This window comes from Ascidia mentula, chromosome 3 (genome assembly GCF_947561715.1).
Source record: "Ascidia mentula chromosome 3, kaAscMent1.1, whole genome shotgun sequence".
Taxonomy (NCBI): domain Eukaryota; kingdom Metazoa; phylum Chordata; class Ascidiacea; order Phlebobranchia; family Ascidiidae; genus Ascidia; species Ascidia mentula.
In genome coordinates this window covers 7,599,803-7,612,865 of record NC_138568.1, presented here as the reverse complement: position 1 = coordinate 7,612,865, position 13,063 = coordinate 7,599,803, and the positions used below count along the sequence as shown (strand labels likewise).

Below are 13,063 nucleotides of genomic sequence, written 5' to 3'. Positions count from 1 at the left end.
TAAACTTGGCTTCTACGTGCGAAAAAACATCACGTGCCAAAATCAGTCATGGATGGCCGCGAATGATTGATTTGTTTGTTTTTTCCTCTGGCCTGTCACTCCAGACTGCTTCGAGATATTTAGAAAGGCTGCACGATTCCTTCACGTTTCGCACTTAAGAACTTTGCATCTTCGCACATAAGAAGGGAGAATCGCTTTTCAGCTGAAGCCGACATTAGATACTTATAAAAGTGCGATAAAAAGGGTTAGCAGTGTTTATTTCGTGGACACCATGGCCGATAGCGACGAAGAGTTTTCAGACGGTTACGACGACGAAGACATAAACGATTACTACAACAACAACGAAGATGATTACATTGAGAGCGATGAAAACCAAGAAGATGGAAACAATGAACAAGCAGGGATTGTGACCAACAATAATAACATAAAGTAAGAAAATGGTATTTGTTCATTAAACTGATCATAAGTTTGGCCATGACCTATACGTTTCATGTGTTATGCAAGTTTTTAAATCTTCGTGGTTTGTATCTTTAAACACAAAACCTGATATAGTTTCTGTGCCTTTTTAGAAAGCGGATTCAGGAACTAGAACACTTTGAGTATGAAACTTACTCACCGGAAAATGTAAAGACAAAGCTCTTGCATGATATGGAAAGTGCCAGTAACACACTCAACCTATCTCCTTCTCTTGCAAGGATTGTTCTCTATCATGTAAAGTGGAAATTACCAGTAATCAACACTAAGTCAGTTGTTTTTTTACACTGTTCTGTGTGGTTGTGTGCACTTTTATAGAAAGAGTTGAATATGATACTGTAATGTGAGTCGTTCTACTTCATATTGCATGACAAAGTTTAAAAGAAATTTAATAGTTGGAGTCACAAAGTTGATTTTTCCTCAGATTTACCTAACTTATGTCCCTTCAGCAGTCATCCTATACCTAAACAGGTCCTATTGCCTTTAAGGTCCAACTTGCCACTGGAAAAAGGCAAGTTGCTTGTGGAGAGTGGTGTTCAAACTCTTAGTAAGCCTAGAAGCCACAACACTAGATCCAGGGAAAGCCCATGTTGTGGGGTATGCTTGGAAAGTTTTCCATCCGGCCAACTTCATGCCTTATCATGCCAGCATCTGTTTTGTGAATGTTGTTGGAAACAACATATTAGCTTTGTTGTAAAAGATGGGCTGTCAACAGGTAAGTTGGAAATAAACAAAGTTTTGTTTTCCAAATTCTTTTCTAATTGTCAACATGGTTTCATTTTTTATTCTTGTTGTATAGATTTTAGTTTAAAAAAGTTATGAACTTGATATTTAGTAGTGTCTAGATCAGTTAAGGTTTTCTGATTATCCTCAGTAATTGATGTTACTATATTTTTGTTGACAAATATAACCAATTATCCGAATTAGGTAAAACTAAAATATGCTTACTTTTAGGCGTACCCTGCATGGCAAATAGCTGCAACCTGCTCTGCCATGAAGATTTTGTCACACAATTTTTTACCTCTACAATGTCAGATGACCTTGAAAATCAATATAGAAAGCACCTGCTCAGAATATCGATAACGTCTCACTATCAGTTAAGATTCTGCCCAGGTGCTGACTGTGACATGACATTGTTTGCTGAGAAACCGAGACCGAGACGAGCGCAGTGTGCCAAATGTCAGAATGTGTGCTGGTAAGTGTGTTTTAATTTCCTGAAAGAAGTCAACCTAACTAGTTTGGATTTTTTCAAAAACAATTAAAAACATGTATATATTGAAAAATCAGTACCAGTGTATGTATGCTTAATTCTATTGGAATAAAAAGAAAAACTGGCAATACCATTTAGGGAAATATGACATTTATGTAGATTTTTATAATAGAAGTTTGATCTGAAGTTGATTGTATGTCATCGTTAGTGAGTAATTTTAAATATCAATTAATATACTGCCTTATGCACAAAACATAGTTTCAAACTGTGCAGTGATGAAATTTATTTGTAGTTTTGAATGCGGACATCCTTACCACACACCTGCAGACTGCTCAACTATTCAAAAATGGTTGACAAAATGTGCTGATGATTCAGAGACTGCCAACTACATCAGTGCCAATACTAAAGATGTATGGTTGAAATTTTGCAACACTATTCTGTTCTTCATAAAATGAACACAAATATTAGTTTATTTCTCACTAAATACTGTGACCAAAATATAAAACATTTGGAAAAGTGGTTAAAATGTGCAAAAATATGAAGAAAATACAATTAATTTCACCTCATGGCAACATCAATGTATCTCATACAAAAAGATTAAATGTAAGATTAGAAGTTCTATTGGCCATTTTAAGAAAATTAAATATTCTTCCACTCAAATGACATTTTTTTAAATTTTACAAGTAATAAAAACTGAACCCTTTCTCATTTTTGTAGTGTCCCATGTGTCATATCTGCATCGAAAAGAACGGAGGCTGTAATCACATTGTAAGTTTTTCTATATTTCAAATGTATATTTTAGCTCCATAACATTTCTCACAAAGACCAAATTATTATGCAACTTTTAAATCAGCTAAACAAGGGAAGTACATCCATAAAACACGCTGCTTTATTACTTTAGAATGTATTGTTATTATGTTTGTGACATAATAACGCGGTTGTTTAAACTTTACACATAGAAATGACCAGACCATTTTGACTTACTTTGTTAAATTTTTTTTGCAGCAATGTTCAAAGTGCAAACACAGTGAGTATTTTGCTTTTTTTATTTTTTAAACTTGACATAAAAGTTTGTTTGTACTGTTATCAAAAAGCACAGTATTTGCACCAGCAAAGTACATTTGCACCCTTTTGCACAGTATTGCACCAGCAGCCTTTTGATGTGATCCGTTTGGGACACATTCCTATGTTTCCAGAGATAGACTAAATGTTCATACTGGCAGTGCGATGACTGGGGTATTAAATTTTCATAGATTTTTGTTGGATGTGTCTTGGGGATTGGAAGAATCATGGGAACTCATATTACGAATGCAGTCGGTACAAAGAGAACCCGAAGATTGCCAAGAAGAGTCAACAAACACAAGCACGCGAAGCACTTAAAAAATATCTGTTTTACTTTCAGAGGGTAAGTTGTGAGTTAGTAAACTTACTAAATGTTTACCTATTCTTGATTAAACTACGTTTAAACTCATGAAGTTTTTTGACACCTAAAACAAAGTAGACATCTTTGAAGAAATTTAGATTCTTACCATCGACATTTAGTTGCTATGTATAGAATAATATGAAATAAATACTACGTTTGTGAACCAAGGATAATGATAACCCTTCACTTAACATTACCTCGATATCCCAACTTTTGTCATAAACTCGTTTCCATAATTTTAACGTGTGTACAAGTACATTAACTAAAACACTAACCAACCAATAAAACCCTGCCCTTTACAGTGGGAAAACCACAACCAAAGCCTGTTGCTCGAAGCCCAAGCGCGTAAACGAATACAGAAGCAAATTGAGGACAAAGTGAATCAGTCCCAAGGTACTTGGATCGACTGGCAATACCTAACGCGCGCTGGCGAACTTCTAGCTAAGGTAAGTCAGTTCATATGTGGAAACGTTGTGGGCGGGGCCGGTTACGCCCAATACTGATGCGTTGTTCCTGTTTTGGGGATTTGTCAATAATTGATGGAAGCTCGGTTTCGCTGAGCTGTTGGGTTTCAAACACATAGGCATCCCACAGACAAGGTTGATCCTAGGAAACACTTGGCCTGCGTTTCACCTAAAGCATGACTGACTATCTTAATTTGATTTTATGTACGTAGAATTATTTTTTTTGACTGAAACTATAGTGACGTGGCGCTTGGATAGTAAACTGATTGGTCATTGACGTGCCGTAAATCACGTTCCAATTTTTAAGCAAATGATGACTTGTATTGGTAAACTCGTTAGTTTTGCAATGCACTATTTACCTTCGCTACAAAATCGCTGCCAAATCTCGCTAACAAAAGGCCAATTTACGCCCTAGTTACCTTGTTAACTTGAAACGGATGCTTTGGATTTAGTTGGCACCAACAATCTAGGTCGGCTTGTCGTTGGGCAGTGTGAACTCTGTCTCTGGATTTTCACCAGTTTCGTTAATTTAGGTTGACCAACAAACTAAAAATCCATGAAATTTTAACCCAGGGTTAAACAACTCTTGCCATATAATTAACATTAAACAACTTAATCTACTACGTCACTTAGCTAATATGCTACCCAGGCGTTTACCACCCACATGTCTTATATAAGTTGTGATCGGGTTGCTATATAAGCTAAGGAGCGAGTCTTGAGTTAATGTTAAGACAATACACATATTTATATGACTATAGTGTGATTGTATTCGTTAATTAATACATGTTGGCATATGCCCTCGGGGCGTTGTATTTCAGCCTAAACACAGGCAATTACATCAAGATTAACCCAACAAGCAATGTGTTTGTTCCTTGCGCCAATTATATTTTTTCACAAAGAGAAAGAAGTGGTAAATTGAAGCAAGCCAGAACAATGGTCATCACGTAGGGGTTCCACGTTGTGAATGTGCACAATTTTCGTGCTAGTTTCGCAAAGTGGGATGTTGTTTGTATCTGGCCTACCTCACTTGTCACGATTATGTTACCCTAATCGTGTTGGTCTTAGTACGGGGGGAAATTAGGTCATAGTCATTTCTGGTTAAACCCGATTTTTAAGTAGCTCATCCCATTATGATTGTCATTTCCCCCTGTTCACCCAAATCTTGTCCAAAACTTCTCAATGGCGGTTATACATGTGATGGCGCATAGATATATTACCATCCATTTATAAATTTCTTTGTAGCATGAATGTAGACCAAACTGGCCTGATTTTACAGTAACCAAATGATAGCGTAGGCGCGTTTTGTAAACCATTTTGCAAATAATGTATGTTATCAATATACAGTCCAAAAACACACGTCGCCGTGCCAACATGTACCTTTTAACTACATACAAAGCAGCATTTGACCAACAGTGTTACACCGCCGTTCATGTCCCTATCTTGTACACGCAGTGTCGATACACTCTACAGTACACCTACCCGTTGGTGTACTACGCGGAGGCGGGACCTGAAAAAACGCTCTTCGAATACCAGCAGGCCCAGCTTGAGGTGGAGATCGAGGGTTTGGCCTGGAAATTAGAACACGCCGGTGATTATCAACGCGGCGACATCGAGAATCAAATGGACGTGGCCGAAAAGCGGAGACAGACACTGCTTGCTCGTTTCGTGTCAGATTAAGTCATTTTTTGTATAATGTTTCCGTATTTTTTTCATGATCTTTTTTAGCGCTACAGTGTTACATCGTTGCGTAGTGTCGCCGCTGCCCATTGCCTTCCTGTTTTATGTTGAAATTAGTAGACTGTCCACTCATGCGTGACGCACGAGAGGTTAGGTGGGTTTATTTTACTTGTTCGTGTCTTGCGAAGACAGCGTAATAGTTGGGTTCTCCCGTCTTTTTGATTGAATCCAATCCGTTTGCCTTATTTCTCTTCGAGTTTGTAACGACCAGGGTTTGAAGTGTTTTGTACGATTTATCAATACAACTAATATCAATAAAAGTATTATTGCTTTATACAAGTAAAGGCATTATTATTAATGTTCAAAATTCGTTGTTGTAAGTTTTTAATTTGCATTCAAGTAACTCTGTTTAATTTAGTCTCGTTGCGAAAAACAACAATCCATGTAATGCGGAAATCCTAAGAGTGTTTCTGGCGATATCCGTATAAGATCACTGGTCAGCCTTACTTTGCAACACGTCGGTACGTCTCGTTTTGATGATGTCTGCAGTTTTGCCCCAGGAGTATTTTGTCCAGTGTGGTTCTGCGCCAGCTTTGTGGAGACTGAATTGCCATCGGTTTAATGAAAGCACCTTGCTTCGCACAGGTTGTTCCGTAGGCGTTAATTAGGAGTTACAGTTTGTTGGCAATGACGTCACATAATTTCACAAAGGCGCTTGCACAGGAAATTCGTTTTCGCCTTGTGAACGCCCGCTTACGAGATTATGACTTTGGGTCCTTATCACCTTGTATACTACGTTTTGGCATTTTTTAACGACGCATTTCACCGAAAAAATGTTTTGGAATGTCGTCAAACCCCGCGTTTTTGTGTAATGTGTTGGTAAAATGCTTTTCGCCGACTATTCAATAAACTGCACCGATTTTTCTTTTGCGTTTTCAGTTACCATATGTTCCGATGAGATTTGATGGGTCCCAATGGACACGAGAACAGGTGGAATAGCGACAGCAGCAGGACCGAACTTGCCGACCCCGTGTGGGAATATGCAGTTTTGATGGAGCTAGCCTCTCCAATTCTCCGCTATTTTAGACATATTTTCAAAATAACTGGCTCGACATGATACCGAATGCTCCCAAGACTAATTATAAATAGGAAATTGTCCATGATTTTTTTAAAAGAACTCGTTAAATTGTGTTAATTTTGACATTTATTTGCCTTGTGAGACTCTTAACGCATGTCCAAAAGTATAGCAAGCAAGTTGATTTCAAAACGCAAGTGTGGTATTACACACTGCTTGTTTAATGGACGCAGGATGCTGCACGTTAAAGCCGGGACACAGAATAAAAAGCACACAATTTTGCGTTTGTTGATCACAAAACACACAACAAGTAATTCACTTTTAAGCGCGAAACCATAAAAAACTCCGACCCAGGTTTGCAGGAACCGCGATAAAGGCCATACGAGAGGTAAAATGCACATTTTCAAATAACTTAAAATACGTATAAAACACAACCTATGCAGAAAACAACGGAGATGGGCCAAAAAACACCTTTTTTAATTTCTATTATAGATATCAGTTAGTTCTAATACTTTCCGACATAGCGCTAAATAGTCGCAAGTTCTTCGGTACCAGTAGTTTCCAAAAATGCAAATTTAACAAAATGAAGCAGTTTTACCGGTTTTTAGGTGCGCGAGGAGATGTTACATTGTAATCAAATCAACTCACACACCTGAAAAAACATCTTATATGACAGGATTTGTAAAATACAGTAAATTTTCATCGCTGGACGCAGACACAAGATGCGAAAAAAAAACAATAAACGCGGGCAGAGCAGTTCACGTCAAACATTGTACGACTCTCTTTCAAGCGAATGCGATGATAAATGCGAATTGATAACACTGACTAAAAACAAACAAAGACTGTGCGCAAAGTGAGCACCGACAGTTCAACCAGGACTATGTAGAACGCATGAAGGCGTCCGTGAACATATTGCACTTCGGCAAAACAGGTCGCAAAATTCAGATTTTGAACTTCCTCTAGACATAAACTCAAACTACGTTTGTCAGTTCACATATTCTACTGATAATTGAAGCGCAAAGTTTTGAATTAAAAAGAATTTGCAGGCCTAGTTGCGCGCTTTCGGACATATTCTGAGTGATTGGGCAGCAGTTATGAACGTGCAATTGAATCGTCCCACCGGGTACCAGAGGACAAGTGCGCCGAAAAAACCTAAATTGCCTTTTACTCATGATTTTCACACGTTAAAGCCCTGCCACGGCGCTGCGTTACGTTTTTATCAGAATCCCGCGCAAATCCGGGGGCAGAGAGTCGGTAATCGAGGCTATCTGTGTGTTGAGTCGTTCCACTGTGGCTGTCGGCACCTCCAGTCTATGCGACGTCGCCATGGCAACCTTTTGACGGAGTCGTAGCACCATATCGACCACTTCCACCTCGCTTTTGTCTTGACACCACGATTCCAAATCCTTGCGGTAAAACGTAATATATTGTTCAAATAGGCAGTGACAGTATGAGCACTATGATAGGAAAATGCTCTGTGTTCGTAAAATCAACATTTCAGCTAGGCCAAATACAAGGAAAAACATGGTATTTTTTAATTAATTTAACAAACAGAACAATATCTTGCCATACCTAAACTGATACACAAGAAAAACAAACTTCCACAATATTTTTAATAATTAATTATGTTTTTCTGTTACTTAAATATACACATATATTTATATTAGACAGTACACTATGTGTTTGGCTTACAGTTTCACTCAAAGCAACAAGATGGAGTGACATAATTTTTGCTTCAATCTCATTTCTCCTTCGAATAAACCAGTGTTCAAAGTTGGGACTCCGTATAAAACGCTTGTACAATCCCAACCAGTCACCCCTTGTACCTGATGTAAGTTGTGGACCATTGCTTTCAACCATTTGGAAAAACTCTTCTTGCCGAAATGGTTTCAGCGATGGGGGTGCCTTTGCAAAATGTGTGTTTTTTAGGTCAACACACATGACCAAGTTTTTTTTGTTAAATTAACCACAGCATAAACTATATTCATAACTATCTGTAATACACAGAAAAGTATTGTAAAACCTTTGGATTGCAGCTTTTGGCACTTACCCTCAAGGGAGAAATGCACTTTTGCAATGGCATTAGACTGGCAAGATACCTCTCCAGTGGAATTATAAAACTTTGTGTCAGTTCTAGAAAATGTCTTTCCAGTAAAGTTGATTGTGCACTTCCAGGTCTTTTTCCGACAAGACCCTTCATGAAAATAAAATATTGATAAAAAATACACAAAAGGGTTTTCTCGTATATATGAGTTTTATGAATTTTTGATGCGATAGGATTGTTATCCTTTATTAGAAGAATGTTATCCTTTATTATGGTTTTCAGCCAATAACAATCACTATTACTGGAATTGTATATAAAATACCTTGGCAAACGTTTTCAGAAACATTTTGTCCTTCTTCAAAAATGGTTTGTATTTTGTGTAGACACCAGTCTTAGAGTCCAATTCCTTCAGTTTCGAAGCCTTTTTTATTTTGGAATCATTGGAAAGAAGAGATGGATTTGAGCCTCTAAAGTTTCCAAACCCAATGTCACCTATTCTGACAATATGTGGCCAGTGCTGAAAAGTTTTGGCAAAAAATGGATTGGTGACTCCCAAGATCACTGGTGGCCTGCAAGCAGAAAAAAAAAATCTTATTGTGTTCATATCAACAAACATATTTATATCTCATTATTTACAGTGAACTTTTTAGTTGCTAAATAATTTATCTTTGCTTGCTCGTTTTGTGGGCAAGGTAAGTCTACAACTACAAAAGTCACATCAAGCTGCAGTGATGAGATCTATTAGGTCAAAGTGGCCATCTGTCTGCAGCTCACTTAATTCATATTATTGGCTCCATGTTAATTAAGAAAATATTTCATCTTTACTGGAACTACAATCTCACATGTGACTTTATGTTGAAAAATGTGGGTTACTTTAATTATAATTATAAAAACTTTACTTACGGAGCTTGTGTTCTAGTTGTATATTCCTTGAACTCACTGTCATGAATAGTGAAAAAGGGACGATAATCACAGTAGCATCTAAAACAAGCAGGATAGACAGTTACAAAATATTCAAAATACATTCCTGTAGTATTGATGTTGGAAACCATACTCAAAAGCATTATACAGTCAATTTCATAACTTAATCCCATTGTTAGACATGCCTTAAAGGACTAATGCTTGATACAAGTGCAAGGACAGTTGAAGCACAGCTGGTTGGAGATGGTGCCATGACAACCATTGGCTCTCCAAGCAAAACAAGTTCCCACAAAAGGTGCACATGAGGTAAAACGCCTTGCAGACTTTGAAACAGATCAATGCGATTTATTGAAGAAAGGGTGTAGGGTGCAAGGGCAGCAGCCTAAAAATAACAAACTGTTTTATTTGAGATTATACTAAAAATGAGAAAATAAACGCGTCGGTTACACAAGCTATATTACATGCAAATGACTAACTTAACAAGCAATTTAAACAATGTACCGCCGCGAAAAAAACTAGGTGCAATACAACCTCATTAAATAACTCACTTTTTCTGTGGCTTCTACCAGCTTTCTGCCAGGTTTGTCTTGCTTAGTTGGAATTCTAACATGAAGAATCATTCCCATAAGTGGCAGTGTAAGATGTTTGCCAGGAATAGGACTAGGCCACTGATCAATGTCATGACATGCTGACGAGATTTAAAAAATCAGAATTATGTCAATCCTTAATATCAGCATATTTTGCTTACCTGCTTCCAGACATGGCTCACCATTATCAAAATACTCTGGTGCAATTATGTCTGCAATATCTTTAAAGAAATTGAAATAAGGCAGTGAACTTAAAAGCACAACTGACTTCTGGAAATAGCCTCTTTTGAGCGTCTTATCTCGGACTTGGCGAAAATACACATATCCATAATAATGTGTGTCATCTTTCTGCAAACAGAAAACACATTTTTATTGTCCCTAAAAACATCATGGCCCCAATTATCACAAAATTAGGCAACACATTATATGAAAGTGTAACCAACCAGCAATGTCACAGGACAGTCTTTTGAGCGCAGATAGTCTGACTCTGTTGAGTTTCCTTTGCAAAACCGCCCTTTTCTTATTCGAAAACAGTATTGTGTGTCGCCCATACATCCAGAATTTGAATCGGGAAAAGCTAGGTAACATATATTGCTTCTTTCTGCTTCTGCCAACTCAATGTGCTTTGGGTAGACAAACTGCAGAAAAATTTGTAGTTGTAGTTAAGGTATTATCTGATAATCACTAAATCCTAACCAGAAATGGAAAAATTGTTGCATTTTTTATAGCAATTCACACAGATATAACAAGCAAATGCATTATATATTTGTAAAACATCCCTGCAATCAACGTTGCTATGTTAGTTGCAAAGTTGCAAACTTTTCCACCAGTTAATCCCCTCAACCCAAAACAACTGGCAATTTTAATTAACCCTTAGCAATTGAAAAATTTACCTCCAAGGCCTGGCCAAGCTCAAGGTCAAACGTTACGATACAAACACAGTGAAGCCATTCAGAAAACTGGTCCCATGGTAAAACTGCTGATAATGTACCACTACTCGATTCCGTTTCTATAACCTCCATTTTGTTTGTTTCGGTCTGCACCAAAAACTGGTGCACAAAAAATCACCCACCCACTTACAAAACTATAAACAGGACAAATCTTTTCACTGCCATTTCTGACGAAAAACCAAACTTGGTCGAAACTGAAAAAAAGGTTTCCTTTAACCGTTCCACATGAATAAACACAAGTGTATGGCATTGATGTGTAGCGCCCTTTACAAAAGGCCTGGTGGACTGAACACTGGTCCCGCTCGTTACAAAACGCGCTCGTCTATACTATATACACGAATAAAATCAACGAGAATGCCTAAGAGTAAATCACAACCAACTGTGATTCCACAGCAAAGTTCGATTGTTTTTTTAGAAAATGACAAGGTAGTTTTTGTTCTGGTTGATTATTAGGCAAAAGGCAAAAGATCGTTCAAAATCTTCAACTCTACAATTTTATTGAAGGGGTTCTTTTGATTTTTAATAAACCAGTTTTTAATAATTACACACCAAACCACGTTTCAATATGTAATATTTTTTCAAGAATATCCAATCAAATTATACCCAACCATTACAAAAAACTTAAAATAAATTCAAACAATAGCATTATGACGTCAGAAACGTATCTTGGGAAGCCAAGTTGTTGGTTGCTGCGGTAGAAAATATATTAACTACCCTCGTTTTGCATTCTAGTGTGCGGTTGTACATTACAAATAGTTGCAAAATCTCATCTGTATACAACAGAAAACAATGGATCGTCGTTTCCAAAGTCGATTGTTGAAGAAGGAAAAAGCTGCGTGTCATAGTAAGGGCTATGACATGTCAGAGAGCAAGTTTCTTGGTGGTGGGGCAGTTGGCCGGGTATTCTCGGCAAATGTGATGGCAGACACAATTGCCAAGAAGGAAAAATTGAGAGCTATCAGTGAAACTGGGAAGCAACTAAAGGTTAAACAAATATATGTTGTACAATATTAGCTTATTAATATTGGCATTTTCTTTAATGCTTTTCAATATTTTACTAGGTTGCAATTAAGATTATTTATGCTGATCTTGGTGCTGCAAGACTGAGCAAGTTGGCCGAGTGCGTACCCAACGAAATCAGCATTTTGAACAAAGTGTTTGGACATCCCAACATTGTACGTATCTTTTGTCGTTAGTGATAAACTGCTGTGGTATTTTAATAAATTATTTTTAGATAATGTTACTGGACGTGTTTGTCTCTGACAAGCGGATTTATCTGGTCACGGAATATGCGGCAAAAGGCAATTTGAAGCAGGTTTTGCATTCTTTGGCTCATGAGAACAAAAGTGTACCGTATTTGTCAGAAACAACTGCCAAATTTTACTTTAAAAAACTGATATGTGGAGTGCAGAAGTTGCACGAAAACAACATCGCTCATCGGTAGGATTTAAATTTGCAAATAAATAAGCAAACATATTTTAATACAAAATAACATTCACTCCAAAGGGATTTGAAGCTAGAAAACATTTTTGTATCGGAGGACGAAGAGGTAAAATTGGGAGACTTTGGCTATGCCACTGAGATTCCAATGTTGGATCCAAACAGCAATAAAAATGTTCAAAAAAAGCTCCTGGCCATGTTAACTGAGCCTACTAACCAATGTGGTACAGCACCATACATGGCTCCGGAGGTATTAATGAAAATTCGCGGATACAACGCTATCTTTGCAGATCTCTGGTCAATGTAAGTCGTCTTATAACATAAACGTTTTTCAGTCCATTAACTATAGCTTCTCGTTTAGTGGAATTATACTTTTTGTTGTGGTTAATGGATTTTATCCGTTTCCCGGGAAAACCGTGGAAGAGGTCCTGGACCAATATGAGAGTTCAAAGAATAAAGATCTTCCATTTCGTGAATGCGTTTCTCTTGGTTGGTTACATTCGTTAGTCTTTATTCTTCAGCAAACAATATTCTGTATTTTTTGTATACAGAGTGCAAGGATTTGGTTCATCAATTACTTAATATTAAACCCTGGCAAAGGCCTGACGTAAGCACAATATTACGTCATCCCTGGATGATGGGTTTGGATTTAACTTCTTTCTGTGTTCCGAGATATGTAAGTATGTTTGGCAACAGCTTATCACAATCAACATATTTAATGTATTTAAACTCCGTATCATTTTCAGCCACTGTTACGCAGTGAACTGAAGGCAATTGAGGAAAATCCATGTAAGTTTC

At 37.4% G+C, this 13,063-nt stretch overlaps 2 protein-coding genes across 2 annotated transcripts; one reads left to right on the top strand and one right to left on the bottom strand.

Moving 5' to 3' along the window:
- The first annotated feature begins 102 nt into the window (after positions 1–102).
- On the top strand, positions 103–6,160 carry LOC145893912 (E3 ubiquitin-protein ligase ARIH2-like). Its single transcript, XM_082982309.1, has 10 exons — positions 103–429; positions 570–743; positions 963–1,189; positions 1,429–1,669; positions 1,977–2,094; positions 2,402–2,452; positions 2,690–2,711; positions 2,938–3,089; positions 3,410–3,553; positions 5,024–6,160. The coding sequence occupies exons 1-10, from the start codon at positions 272–274 to the stop codon at positions 5,246–5,248; spliced, it is 1,512 nt and encodes a 503-aa protein (XP_082838435.1). The 5' UTR covers positions 103–271; the 3' UTR covers positions 5,249–6,160.
- Positions 6,161–6,482: 322 nt separating this feature from the next.
- LOC145894010 (protein DENND6A-like) lies at positions 6,483–11,007 on the bottom strand. Its single transcript, XM_082982442.1, has 10 exons — positions 10,769–11,007; positions 10,319–10,513; positions 10,037–10,223; positions 9,837–9,976; positions 9,474–9,670; positions 9,271–9,348; positions 8,690–8,936; positions 8,374–8,517; positions 8,016–8,228; positions 6,483–7,729 (listed from the first exon to the last, which is right to left on the bottom strand). The coding sequence occupies exons 1-10, from the start codon at positions 10,895–10,897 to the stop codon at positions 7,532–7,534; spliced, it is 1,728 nt and encodes a 575-aa protein (XP_082838568.1). The 5' UTR covers positions 10,898–11,007; the 3' UTR covers positions 6,483–7,531.
- Positions 11,008–13,063: the final 2,056 nt, after the last annotated feature.

Excerpts from the sequence above, each read along its gene's own strand:
- LOC145893912 (XM_082982309.1), top strand. The coding sequence starts at position 272 with ATGGCCGATAGCGACGAAGAGTTTTCAGACGGTTACGACGACGAAGAC. Across the intron at positions 744-962 it reads TTACCAGTAATCAACACTAA|GTCCAACTTGCCACTGGAAA; the intron begins GTCAGTTGTTTT and ends ATTGCCTTTAAG. Across the intron at positions 2,095-2,401 it reads TCAGTGCCAATACTAAAGAT|TGTCCCATGTGTCATATCTG; the intron begins GTATGGTTGAAA and ends TCATTTTTGTAG.
- LOC145894010 (XM_082982442.1), bottom strand. The coding sequence starts at position 10,897 with ATGGAGGTTATAGAAACGGAATCGAGTAGTGGTACATTATCAGCAGTT. Across the intron at positions 9,349-9,473 it reads TCAAGCATTAGTCCTTTAAG|ATGCTACTGTGATTATCGTC; the intron begins GCATGTCTAACA and ends TGCTTGTTTTAG. Across the intron at positions 8,937-9,270 it reads ACAACTAGAACACAAGCTCC|GCCACCAGTGATCTTGGGAG; the intron begins GTAAGTAAAGTT and ends TTCTGCTTGCAG.